Genomic DNA, 13,772 nt, shown 5'->3' on the forward strand with positions numbered 1-13,772 from the left:
GGAGGCATCATTCAGGCAATGATGCAGGATTCAAGAGTTTAGGGTAATAAGATCCCTTTAGGTGGCCTGCAGCTCTGACATGAGCATGATCACTGAACTACATGCGTGCTCTGAGGTCCAGGTCAGAGAGGTGGCCGCGGGTAAAGACTGTGTGTAGGTGGTGTGTCCTCCTGCCCTGAGTGTGTTCAGGAGTGTCTTAGTTAGGTATCTATTGCTGTGAAGAGACACCATGACCACAGCAACTCTTAAAAAGGAAAAAAAAATCATTGGAGCTTACAGTTTCAGAGATTTAGTCCATTATCATCATGGTGGAAAGGATGGCAGTGGGTAGGCAGACATAGTGCTGGAGAAGGAGCCGAGATTTCTCCATCTTGATCCACAGTCAGCAGAAGGAGCCTGTGTACCACACTAGGTGCCGCCTGAGTATATAGGACCTCAAAGCTTGCCCCACACAGTGACACACTTCCTCCAACAAGGCCACACCTCCTAAAGTGCCACTCCCTATGGGTCAAGTGTTCAAACACAGGAGTCTCTGGGGGTCGTTCCTATTCAAACAATCACAGGCAGCACATAACAGTGCCCTTAGCCACCATTAGCTGTTTTTATTCCAAATGGGCACTATTTGGATTCCTGTGGCCAGCTGCCCAGCATGCATCTGCCATAACAGCTTCCTCGGGAGTCTTGCTTATGTACCTGAGGCTGGAGAATGGACACCTGAACCTTGATGTTACAGGGGAATAACTTCTGCCAGTTAAGGACTGGCTAGTGGCCTTTGATTCTGCATCACAGCTGGAACTTTTTTCTGATGTGGATTTGAAAGGACTCTACAGAGGGCATGGGGATACCCGTAGCAGCCTCACTTCAGCGGCCTTGTGCAGCTGGACACCAGGCAGCCTAGAGTCTGGCCATGCCAAAAAAGAGTAGTCTTTGGAAGGAATCCAGCTCTAGGAGCATCTTCCTGGTAGAGATGTCAGATTTTGTACCTGTAGATTTTGGGTGCTACATTTTCCCGACCCCTTGCAAGTCCTGTGGAGAAAGGTCAACCCACACCTGGAATGCTCTCTTTGCTTTTTTACTTGGAACCATAGTATATCCCTTCCTTCCACCCCTGTGGGCAGCACGTGGTTTTCCGTGTCCATTCCTCCTTCACAGAGTTTTGAGAGAGACTCACATATGGTTGGAGGGGATTGGGTCCCTTCTCTTTCTGATAGCTTTCTTTGGCCTGTCCTTCTTGATGGAATCCATGGTCTGTGACAAACAGCTGCAAGGATGGGACAAGAGAGAGGTGGCCATCTTCCCTTCCTCAGGTCCATCCAGCTGCTTCAGCCTTCTTCCTTTTGGTCAGATAAGACTGTGATTGTTCCACATGTTGGAGGCATGTGCCTTCTGCGTCTCCTGAGAGCCTTGGGATTGGAGGGTATTCCCAGGCACCTGCAGGGTTCCTGTGGGACCTGGGCCTGGAGAAGTACAAGGTGGCTTCCTTTTATCTACAGTCTGCTTGTCTGCCATCTAACATACTGCTCAGCCCTAGGCAGCTGGTGAATTTTACTCAATGTACTTCTGGTTGAGATGCAGCCTGAACCCCGAGACAGGACTGACCTGGGCTGCTCTGGAGAGAAGTATAGTACCCCTCAAACATTTTGACATCCTTCTATTCTGAAGCAGGGGTCGTGAGGTCTAGTAGATCTTTGCTATCTCTTCATTCAGCTGCTCCAGCTGTCGCCCTAGAATGTGAGTTCCTGGCTCAAGGTAATTATGTCAAAGCCAGTAACTAACAGTGTACATATGCTTATTTATTTACATTTAGTTTTGTTTTGTTTTGAGATAGCATCTCATTAGATAGCCCAGACTGACCTCAAGCTCCTGTCTCAGCCCCAGAGTGCTAAGGCTAGGGCCATTGCCACCCAGCTTTGCCTTACTTTGCTTTACAATTTTTTAAGGGGGTCATTGGCCCTGCCTAAGAAGTTTATACATAGTCTTGTACTTCATTACTACGCTTGCCTGCTACTACTCCCAGGACCCACAACAGACCACCCAGAATGTGTCTATTTTGGGTGATATGTTAGGCAAGCTGGTTCCCAATATGACCCTTGGTCAGTGGACCATATTCATTACCCAAAGGAACCTAGCTCGTGGAGGTGCCATCTAAGCATTGTTTGTCCTAATTTTGAGGTAGAGTGATGGTTTGACATCTGAGGGGAGACAGTCATTCCTCCAGGCTCAGCCTAGAGGACACCGGGGGGAAGACCCTAGATAGAGGCTGCTGTCTATACCTGACATGGCAGAGGAATCTCCCTGCCTTTTTTGCCACCTCAGCTCTAGTCTTAAATCAGACTGTCTGGATGTTCCTAGGCTACCCCAACAAGCCACCAGACCACAAAGAACAGAGGTCGTGGAGCTGCAGAAGTCTAAGGAGAGCTCAGGAACCCCTCACCAGCCCTTCTCTTGGGCCCACTCCTCACCTCAATCCTTAGAGGTTAACCCCAACTTCACCTCAGGCTGACAGGAAGCTGGGTCATGCTCAGGCGCCTTCTCTGAAACAAAACTTGCAGCATACTTTTGTTCCTTTTTTTTCCCCTAGAGCTTTGGTTTCATTTGGTTCACAGTTGTTTTCAAATCTCATCTTTCACTTTGATTTTTAGTCTCCGCATTACGCCCAGCCATGGCTGCCTGTCAGCACCAGCTCTCATCTGCTGGCAACCCAGATACCTGGAAAATGGACCAAGGGGCCAAGCCAGAGACCTTACAGACCGTCTCCAAAGAGAGGCCACACTCCCTAGTGGAGAGCAAGGCCTACATGGACACCAGGGTTTTGGTGGCTAAGTTCTTGGAACACTCACACTGCACTGTCCCTTCGGAGGTGCGACATGTGGTGGGCACCATCCGCTCAACGGTCACCTCGGAGGAGCCCAGGGTGGAAGAGGCCATCTTTGGTGCTGGTGTCCTGGACCAGCTATGAAGCAGCTACAGACCTGAATGTGGACACCGATGAGCCCAGTGCCTGCAAAGTCCAGTTCTGCATGACACCACCATGCTTGATAGAGAGAGGCCTTTGGCCTGCTGTGCAGAGAACACCCAGAATACCCAGGCGAAAGCTCTCTGGTGGCCCAGGCAGGGAACTGTTACTCTTTCCCCCATCAGTTGTCTTCCCGGGACTGTTTGCTCCCTGTCCCCACTAACTCAGACATGTTTCTCTTTTGCCCTTAGCAAGCTCTGGCTGCTTCAGGGGTGTAGCACCTTGAACTGAAGAATGTGGCAGGAATACCTATCCAGGGACAGCTGACACTTGTGGAACATGAGGACACTGCATCTGTTCCAAGTCAAGGCCTTTAACACAAGGTTCTCTTCTGGGCCCAGTTGAGTTCGGTGTTAATCGAGTAGTTGGTGGCAGCAGCAATGGAGCCATTTCCCATGTGGCTGGTATCACTCTGCAATGAAACCTTTATAAAATTCAGACCCATTGCTTCCTTTCAAAGGAAACAGGCAATGTTAGCACAGCCTGGACCCACCCTTTTGCTCACTGAGCTATCATGCAAATAAATCCATAATGAAAACTCTTCCTAGGCACTCTTGGGAAGCAAGCAGTTGACACAGAGGCTTGAAATGCCCGCCTCCTTACATCCTGGGCTTCCCCACTATGCCTCTGTCTGTGGGCTGCTATCCCCACTTCCTTTCCTGGGCCCCTCCCCCACAGTCTCCCACCCTTTAACCACAGCAAATAATCGTTACTTGTGTCTTAACAATATGCTCCTCCCCCCATCCCTTGGAGGGTGTCCCCTGGGACCTGACCTCACCCAACTGAGCTGGGTAGGACACAGTCTGGGCTAAGAAGCATTTTTTTTTTCACTGTGATATGTGCACCTTTGGCTAAGGCATGCTTTTAATGATTCAGAGCTGTCCCTGTTCGACTCAGGTGGCAATAGGCACACCTGTGTTGAAGGATGCAAATGTCCAGTCACTTATTTCTGGGAGAATGCCAGTAGTGAATGGACAGAAGCAAGGCAAAAACCAACTTAGGCACAACCAGGTGGCTTTGGGCCAAATGGACAGTCCGGAATTTCTTGGCTGTTGAGACCTCATTTTCTGACAAGTTCAACAGTGACCACTTTTTAGCAGTGGGTCTGGAGCAACACTGCCTGCAAGAACTTCCTGCAAAAAATGGAAACACCCAGATCTGGTTCATCCAAACCAGCAGCTCCAAGCATGTGAGATCACCGCACCCCAATTAGCCTGTTGGCACAGAAGTCCTAAGTCTGTGGGAAGTGCCAGGGTGGACCAGAGCATGACCACCGTTGTTCAGTGTCCAGCTGGTAGGCCTAAGCAGCTCTTCAGTTTTACCTGTCCTTGCCTGTCCTTCAGCCTCCATGCCCCTGTTCCAGCCCCCAAATACCCTGTAGCCAATATGCTGAGGACCTTCATGTGTTTGGAAGCTGTGGGGCTTCAGCCCACATATGGCTTGGGAAACACCCAGCGGTAGTCAGCGCTCCATGGTCTGATGACTTTACCATTGCCCTAAGTTGTTGCCTTCCTGAGGTTAGGGAACTGGAAAGCATAAATCAGGCATTTGACGGCAACCTTGCCTTTTCCGAAGGAGATGCAATAGAGATGAGTTTTTTGAGCACTTTATTCAGACTATAAAATCCTCTAATTTTTCTCAAATGAGGGTTTTGTCAGATTCCTTGTAGGTAGAATGGCCTCCCCTGAGCCTATCAGCTTGAAAAACTTCCATAGCCTGGACCTGAGGTGAGGCAGCTGTAGGGTGTCTCCTGATTGGAGGGTCCATGCAGCAGTGTGACTAAACATTTATGGGTCTTGGAACCAGCTGAGACACAGGAGAGGCCAGGACCCACCCCATCCCAACTGACCCAAGCTCTAGGATATTTTCATAGTATAGCCAGGGTGAATAGTTTCTGGACACAGCCTGGGACTCTGTGGCATTCATGCTGTCACTTTGCAGCAGGCCCTCATCTATCTGTCACATAGCACTCTTGCCTCAACCTGCACCTCTCCTCAGTTGCAGGCCACCACCACCACTACCTGGAAATCCCTGAGTCCCCAGGCAGTCTCCAGAAAGTGGTATGCACAAACTAGTCTGGCCAGGTTATGAGATGGCTCCCCTAACTGGTTTATCTTACAGGACTTCATGCTCCTGGGTTGGTGAGAACCCCTGGTTCCCAGAAAAAGGCTGTCAGAATGGAGACAAGTCAGTCTCCATTCACCTTCACAGGGCCCCAGGTGGCCCACATGAGCACTAGGAAGGCTACAGGCTACAGGCTTCCAGAAGTCAGAGGTATTGGTTACAGCCACCAGATGATGTTCTTGGAATTGGACTTGTCTCTTCTGGGTCCCTTGGCTCTGCCTCTAGGAACCCCAGGCAATATGTGGGTTCCCTGAAGCAAAAAATTGCTGTCCTCAAAATTGCTTGCACATCCTTCCATCTTGGAACCTTTTTCCCTGTTGTCCCCCCCAATTGGTATCCAAACTGGGCCCAACAGTGATCATTTGGAAGGGGATGCTCTCACTCCAGGCTTGTTAGGTCCTGGGCCCCCAACCAGAAAATAAAAGGCCATCTCTTTTAGGACATCCTTCAAGTGTCTAAGTGTCTGCCTAGGGGCAGAAAGATGCTGATGTGAACACACGGTAGGCACCAACTCTATTTCAAGGAAGGCAGGGCAGGAGGCTCCATCACAGGGACTAACGGTCTCCTTCTCAGGGAGGCCATGATAAAATGAAATGCTTGCAACCAGCCCTGGAACGGAAAGCTCACGTCGGATCTTCTCTCCTCCCTTCCCCTTGTGCTATAGCAGCTTACAGATGCTGCTGAAGCAGAATTTATAGGGAATTGTTTTCAGGCCACCAGAGAGCTGTTTGTACAACTTGAAAGGTTGTATTTATTTAATGTACCTCAAGGTGTTTTAATAATGATCAGTGTTTTAATAAAAAGTATTTCTGGTCGCTGAGGTCTAACTGGAACTAAGAGGGTCCTGGAGGGACTGGATTTGGGGGAGCAAGAGGCCACCACAGCTGCCCATCTAAAATTCAGTGCCAGGGGCTGAGGTTAGAACAGTTCCCTATACCTACAGATCCAAACCACAGCTGCCCCTCTGTGGACCTCACATTCAGAGTTACCTGGAAGTGGAGTCTTATATTCCAAAGTCTTCCCTTTAAGGTCCTGAACTATGTATATCAGGGGCTGGGAGATGGCTTGGTGGGTAAAGGGCTTGCCAGGTTATCATGAGGATCCGAATATGGATTCTAAGAATGAAGGGAGATGCACACTGTAGCCCCACTGCTGGGATGTGCAGACAGGCAGATCCCAGGGGCTGGCCAGCTAGGCAGCCTAGCTGGAATAGCAAGCCCCAGGTTCTGTAAAAGACTGTCTCCAAAGATAAGATTAGGTGTAACAGAGGAAGACACTCCACGTGTACACAGATGTTACATGTGCCTGCACACAGGTGAAAACACAGGCACACACCACACCCGCTGTGTACCTCATCTCATCTCTCACTGTGCATCTTCTCTCTGGAACTGGGCACAAGCTTGTCCAGGACACACGGGCATCCCACTGGGAAGGCAGCGCGCACCAGCCCCTCTGCTCTCTAGCTTTCACCCCAGGGACTGTTCTTTTCATTCTGCAAGAATCCGAGCCATCTAGATAGCAGTTCTTGAATCTTGGCACAGGGAAGCAATTTCTTTGTTCTCAGTTCTTCTGTCTCCGGGGAGTGAGGAGACCTTTGTGTTGCATTTCTGATGACATGTCTTCCTGCTGCACTGTTTGGAGCCAGAGTTCACAGTGCAAGGTTGTTTCTCACCTGCCCCTGATGGCCAGAAGTGAAGGGAACGCATGGCTCAGGCCCCTCAGGGGCTTCCAGCAGAATCATGAACAACGAAAAAGCACTTGGCCAACAGCTCAGGACAGTGGGGCATGCTCTGCCATGGCAGGTCAGAGAGGAGGATCGGGCTCGCCAGGCTCTCCCACCCCAACCTCCTGAGAAAAATCCCAAGTTTGCCCCATTCCCCACTCATGTCAGGCACCAGCCTGCCTGTGGCCACTGAGCAAGGTGCAGAACAGCACAGATGTTAATGTTCTACATGTATGGATCACACAGGTGTGGAGAAGTGCCGGGGTGTGGGCCAACTTCTTTCACATATACACGCACTTCTCCTGAGGTTACAGATCTGGAGAAGCCTATTTCCATTACTCTTTATTTAGTCACGAGCAGTCTACAGCCATGTGTCATCCATGCAGCAGGTGAGTAGGGACTGGGGAGCTGGTCTGGCGACATGACACCAGCAGTGACACCTGGTGAGTTCAGCACCTGCCCTCCAACTTCCTGTGTGAGAGCTGCTAGGTTTCCAGACCAGCAAGAGGTGACGTGGGGTGACATGACCACGCAGCAGACTCACAGAGCCACCGTCCCAACTGTGGAAAGGAGAGGCCTGCGGGGCCTGCTCAGCTGACAAATGAGGCACACAAAGTGCGTTTCTGTCATGACTTCAGGTTTATTAGCGATATGCAGGAAGTCTTCCTAGGGTCAGCTGCATGCAACACACAGGTTACTCCTCCAGTACAGTAATCCTAAAGCTTTAGTTACTGTGTAATAAGGCTTCTTAAGTCACAGTGTATTCTTCAAGGCCTGAGCCAAAAAAAGAGACTGCCAGACAAAATGATGTCAGTTAACATTGATGGCTAATGAGCTGAGCCAGCCACTGCGCTCCTTGCTCCACACACTAACACTGCTCTGCGCCTGATGGCCAAGCACCAAATCACTTGACAAGTAATTTGTACTCTCACTGGTCCCTTCAGGAGGACAGAGGTGGGGTTTTCTGGTGTGGGCTTGCTTTTGGGGGGACAGTGGTGTGTGTGTGTGTGTGTGTGTGTGTGTGTGTGTGTGTGTGTGTGTGTGTGTCTATATGTAGATTTTTTTTTTTAAATAGGGATGTCTCCCATGCTTCTGCCTTTGTTCCTGGAAGGATGTTGTTCCCCCAACAGGGAGCCCTGTGGTGGAGAAGGAGTTAAAGTGAGGATGTCCAGGGAAATTCACAGGGTCTAGGGGGATCAGAACAGGCTAGGAGAGGGGAAGCAGCTGTGGGCACAGGTCATTGGAAAACCTAACCGTCTGAAGAAAGGCTTGCCAAGGTCAGAGTCCAAACAGTAATATTTGCTAAATAAATAGGGAGTTTTGACATGGTGACCATCACTTTTTATTTAACTCAGGAGTATCCCCTTGCTGTGTAAATACTTACAATCAATCACAGGTCCCCACAATCGGCCCAAGCCTCATCCTGGGAGCCAGGTTGCCTCTGCTCCTATGCAGATGGAGGCAACGCCAGCTGTGGGCCCTTTAGGACTGGGCTGGACCCCAGGTATCCCAGACAAAGGGTAGAGATGGCTGCAGCTGCATCACAGAGGGCTCCCCTCACAGCCTCAAGGGTGGCCACCACATTCACATTCCATAGCCTCAGGGAGGAGGAAAGACACAGCACACCACACAAAGTACTACCCGTGAGCACCCTTCATCAGCCGCAATGAGAACGTGGCAGAGGACTGGTAAGTTTTACAAAGGATTGTCCCTTGACTCTCCCTTGGTAAGGACATACCTTTTTTTTTTTCTTTTTCTTTTTCTTTTTTTTTTTTTTTGTGGCAAAACTCAAAACCAAAACAAGAAAACTAGGTGACCAGGACACACCCTTCAGGGGAGCCAGAGTTCTTGGTTGGGCTATGGGGTCAAGGGGTCAGGGCTCTTTCCTGGCTTCTGGCTCCTCTGGGCCCAGGTGGGTCTGCCTAGTGTCTCTGTTCCACGGCGAGGCTGGGTGTACCTAGATGTATAGTGGGGTCTCCTGGCCCGTGAGGAGTCTGAACATGGCCGCAGGCATGGTCTTCATGTGAATCTGTAAACAGAAAGGGAAGGCTGAGCTGCCTGGTACTTCTCAATCAGGTGAAAATGAACAGCAGATGCCCAGGCCCTGGGAGGCTCTCAGTCCCGTCCCAGGGACTGACCGGGCTGAGGTAGGTGGGCCGTCTTCCTTTACATGCACTGTGCAGTACTTTTTCCCCTCTCCTCTCAAGGTGACACCAGAAGAATGAAACATTAGACTTCTGATGGTGGCTACCGGTTGTTGACTGCAGGCACCCCACCCCAGAGCTGCAAGGAGTACTCTGTGCTTCTGACACTGGATGATACAAGAGTTCTGGGGCTAGGAAAAGGCCCAAAAGGCAAGTTGTCCCAAGACTCCACTCTGAGGATCAAATAACAAATGGCTCTTAACCAATTGCCCTTGCTGGCTCTCCATAGGCTGGGTGTACAACCAGCCAACCATGGGATTGCTTCCAGGGACAGTGGGATGTAGGAAGACACTGAGCCCCTGAAAGCAAAGAGAAGGTGAGCTTCATTTTGTCAACTTCCACTCCTCTCAAGAGGGCCATGCTCCTGGGCTCAGGTTGTGCTGTGCTCAAGCAGAGGCTGCCCTCGGGTCCTCTCTTCTCCAAGCAAGCAGGCCCTGGCTCTACTCTGTCCAGCTCATAAAGGTAAAAAAAACTACAGATGTTTGCTGTGCTCATGTTTTAGCTCCTCCACATCCCAGGACAGGCTTTCCCTTACCCTACACGCAGTCAACATGGGCTCCTCAGAGGAGGAGGGCTCCCCTTGTTTGCCAGTGACTCGTTCTCCAGATGTGCTTGGGAGTTGGTGGGAAATGCCAGCAGACATTTTACTCTCCCAGCAGGGAGGGCACAGCCTTAAGTGAGTCGGCCACCCTCCCCCTGCTTTACTGCTTCCTTGGGTATCAAGTATTCTCAGGCCAGAGGAGACAGAATCATTTCTTGGGGTCCCAGGCTCACTCCTGCACAGGATTGATTTCTTTAGGTGTGAGGCTGAGCGCTCCCATGTGGGCAGTCATTTCCAAATGTCTACTTCGGAAAACTGGATGTTCTTTTCTTGGAAGCCATTAGTAAGAAGCAGCCAGTGCCCCTTCCTGTCCTCTCCTTGAGAGTCAGCCATCTCTACTGCCAGCCCAGGGAATGTGCCTCTCCCCTGGCCCTGGCATGTCCTAACATGCTGACTTTGTCAATGTGGCTCCAGGAGAGCTGATTTGAGGGGCATTAGCCAGGATGCTCTGAGGAAAGGGCAACTCAACAGTTCCCTACCCACAGAAAATGGGAGCCCTGACCATCTTACCTGCATGGTCACCAGGTGGCCACCAGAGGGAGTTTGGCAGATGGCCTGAACCTGCAGGGACCTTAGAATCCAACCAGGCATCAGCTGGCACCCAGCTCCCCCCACAGTTCTTTTCAGGGCCAGCCTCACCCTCTGTGCTAGCACCCACACTCTCCCAGAGACCTTGGTCCCCCTCACTGTGACCACCCTGTCGTTGTTCCCCCTCCCACACTCATACCCACTCCCCCATAGTCATGCCTATTGGGGCTCACATGCACCCACTCTCACATTCAGAGGTACATGTCATAAGCATATGTCTGCCCCACAAATACACACACACACACACACACACACACACACACACACACACACACACACACACACACCTTCATATCCCAAACCTCACCCTTACTGGGTAAGTCTCCTTTCTCTGCACCATGGCATCACCCAATCTAGCCTACTCCACACCATGCACTGTGATGTCCACCTATGAAATCCTTCCTTGATGACAGCTGTACCCCTCCACTGGGGCCCTCTTGGCCATTCTCTTGCTACCATGGAGATGACCCAAGAAGAGCTGACCTAGGGGATAGTTACAAGCTCGTGAAAGAGGAAAGGAAAAGCAGCCTGACCCTGGACACAGAGGAGTACAGAGGGGCAGCAATGCCACACCAGATATGAGGTGACCAGAGCCACCTGGCCTAGGGGCCTGGATTTGCAGGACTCTGTCTAGACGTGGTGCTGGGAGCTGTGCCTGGTGGCCTCTGCCCAGTGACCTCTGCCCTGAGATACCAGAGAGACTGAGACACTTCCTCCCATTTTGTTCATCCTATTCATGGACACTGTGAGGTGGCGACACAGCCTGCTTCTCTGCTGACATCCAGTGGCCACTGGCAGGTAGCTGGGTCTCAGGTGTTAAGGTGAGACACGAGCCAGCATGCAGAGGTGAGTCCAGGGTCCCACAGGCTCAGGATGTCCTGAAAAGGGCCACTTTCCCTCAAAGGAACCACCAGCCTTTTCCAAGTACATCATATGGCCCACAGCACTAGCTGTTGGGCAGAGAAAACAGCAGCCCAGACATCCTGGACTCCATCGTGAGCACGATGGACTTCAGCGGTGGTCAGCAGTCTTACCTCTCCCACTGAGTTAGACAGAGCCTGGACTATCTTCTCGTGGGCCGTGGCTACCACGCTCTGTCCGTTGATCTCGATGATACGGTGGCCGACGCGGACACCACCTCGCTCTGCAATACCCCCTCTCATGAGGCTGCAGATCTATGGGGACAGGTGAAGTCAGCATATCCATTCCCACCACACCCTGGAGATGCTCCTCCGTGTCCCAAAGATGCCGGAAGAGAAACTACTCTTGCAGAGAGAAACCCAACATCTGTGAGTTAGAGTGTGGTTTTAAAAGGAAGAGCCAGCACCATCGGGTGGGTTTCAGAAAGCTGCTTCCTGCTGCTGCCTATAGCGAGCATCTCTCCATCAGCCACACCCTGGTGTTCTTTCTGAGGAAGACAGCCCATCCCTCCCTTTCCCACCTCACAGAGAATGAGGTGATAAACTCTTAAGCAACAATGGAGTTGGGGAAAGTGACACTGTATCTACTCACTCACAAAACTCATTAAAAACCAAGGCATTAGAAAAGCAGCATCCAGAGCGTAAAAGGGGACAGCCTGAATGAGGAGCCATCAGAGAGCAGCTGCCCTCAGACCTAGGGGTCTCTCATCACTCTATCCCTCAACCTCAGACACTGACCTGCGTGAGCTCCCAGGAGCGCCTACTATCTACCCAGACATGCAGGAAGGGGCAGCGGTCTCGCCTCCTGCTGTGACTATTCTTGGTTGTCAACTTGATGGCATCTGGAATTAACTAAACCTGAAGTGGCTGGGTACACCTGTGAGGGTTTTGTTTGTTTTGGGTTTTGTTTGTTTGTTTTTGATTGAGTCATTTGAAGTGGGAAGACCCACCCTGAATCTAGATCTTTTGAGGTGGGGAGATCCACCTTAAATCTGGGCCACACCCTCTGCTGGCAGCCTGTATAAGGGCATGAAAGGAAGAAGCTTGCTCTTTGCCTGCTTGCCCCTGCTCTCCCCGGCAAATGCATTCCTTCACTACCATTAGAGCCTACTTCTTCATGGTTTTGGGATTCTGACATAGACTGATGACCCCTGAGATGTCCAGGCTCATGGAATGAGAAACTACTGGATTCTTAGACTTTCCATTGAGAGACAGCCATTGTTGGAATAGTCAGGCCATAACCTGTAAGCCACTCTAACACAAACATACATATGGGTATTTATTAGAGTGAGTGTGTGTGTGTGTGTGTGTGTTCTGTTTCTCTAGAGAACCCCTCTCCCCAGCGTTGTTCTAGCACCCCTAGCCAGGGTCACACCTCTTTGGCTGGGTCTGAAGACAGGAAGACTAGTCCAGATGCAGCAATACCAGTCAGGCAAGCAGGAGAGCCCAGGCAGGCTGACCCAGGACCCCAGTGCCCCAGGGTCCACGTGTCATATGAAAGCTTTTTATGACAGTCCTTCCTTGGTCTGGGAACATTCACAGTCCGGCTAAGGTCTCATGACACGTTACAGGTCCTCAGACTACATAACAGAGTCAAGAACCAGAAAAGATCAAAGGTCAGTTGCCTGCAGGAGACATGGGTGTGGGTGGTGGGGGGAGCCAGGCAGGAAAGTTGTGGCTGTGCTCTTCATTTACTGGAAGTCTTGCCTTATTGAGGACTCTCCTTGGGGCCCTGGGGTGAGCCCCTAGCCCCACTCAGAGATGTGCAGTGTTTGGTCATGGCTCATGCTGCATCACAGCACAAGGTGCAGGGCCTCCTCTTCTAACCCTTGCTTGGCCACCTCCACAGCCCTCCCTCATCTCCCTCATTGCTTAATTCCTCCTATACAAGCTGACTCTGGCAGCCCCATGCCTTTTCAGATGGCCATTTCTTTTGTGAGTTTTGCTTGTTTGTAAACACCACAGGTCTTCCCATAGCAAGACAAAGGGGAGCCTCATGTGACACCCACAGCTTGACCCTGTCAGCACTTAGGATCCTTCCCTTCCTAAGGAGGCATATACCCTGGCTGGGACATGAAAGAGAGTGGTGTCCCAGCCCAGGGACACTGCCTGTGTCAGGCCACCAGGACTTTGAGCTCAATCACCATGTTAGAGCCCAGTATTCTAACTGATGAAGATCCAGCAGAGGTGTCAAAGCAGGAAGGGCAGCTTGTGCCTCAGGTAACCACTGCCTAGGAAGCTGGGGCCAGCTCTGTCCCATAGGGCTCTTCTTGACAAACTGTCTACCAACTATATGCAAGCTTTGGTTTGAGTCTTTCCCCAAAGTGACTTAGGATATTGTGTGACGAAAGCAACAGGCTCTTTGAAGATCTTGAGCAAGGTGATTCAGGGTGACACCCTTTCTGAAATTGCTATTACATTCCTTGTGGCCACTGACTTTTAGAAATTAGAGGGAGCCGATAAAGAAGGGGAAAGAAGGGAAGAGAATGAGTGTGCCTCAGGGAGGTGAACTCAAGCTGGGGAGTACAAGGCATTGGGAATATGGGGGCAGGGAAGGGGAGCCAGAGGCACCAGAGGAAACTGTCAGGTGCTTGGT

At 51.0% G+C, this 13,772-nt stretch overlaps 2 protein-coding genes across 3 annotated transcripts in view; one reads left to right on the plus strand and one right to left on the minus strand.

The window, feature by feature from the left end:
- The window catches only part of Fam189a1 (family with sequence similarity 189 member A1), a 105,965-nt gene extending 100,005 nt beyond the window's left edge, over positions 1 to 5,960 (plus strand). Inside the window, exon 9 of the mRNA XM_027408083.2 lies at positions 2,643 to 5,960. Within this exon, the coding sequence (XP_027263884.2) occupies positions 2,643 to 2,959 (317 nt within the window). The 3' untranslated portion in view covers positions 2,960 to 5,960. The remainder of the gene's footprint in view (positions 1 to 2,642) is intronic.
- A 2,229-nt stretch (positions 5,961 to 8,189) lies between these two features.
- Apba2 (amyloid beta precursor protein binding family A member 2) overlaps positions 8,190 to 13,772 on the minus strand; it is a 64,729-nt gene continuing 59,146 nt past the window's right edge. The window contains exons 11-12 of one of the 2 annotated variants that reach the window (XM_035441385.1): positions 11,291 to 11,431; positions 8,190 to 8,892 (exon numbers count right to left, since the gene is read on the minus strand). In XM_035441385.1, coding sequence (XP_035297276.1) covers positions 8,821 to 8,892; positions 11,291 to 11,431 — 213 coding nt within the window. In that variant the 3' untranslated portion in view covers positions 8,190 to 8,820. The remainder of the gene's footprint in view (positions 8,893 to 11,290; positions 11,432 to 13,772) is intronic. The other variant, XM_035441386.1, reaches the window with a different exon arrangement.

Source organism: Cricetulus griseus, chromosome 3 (assembly GCF_003668045.3).
Source record: "Cricetulus griseus strain 17A/GY chromosome 3, alternate assembly CriGri-PICRH-1.0, whole genome shotgun sequence".
Lineage (NCBI taxonomy): Eukaryota > Metazoa > Chordata > Mammalia > Rodentia > Cricetidae > Cricetulus > Cricetulus griseus.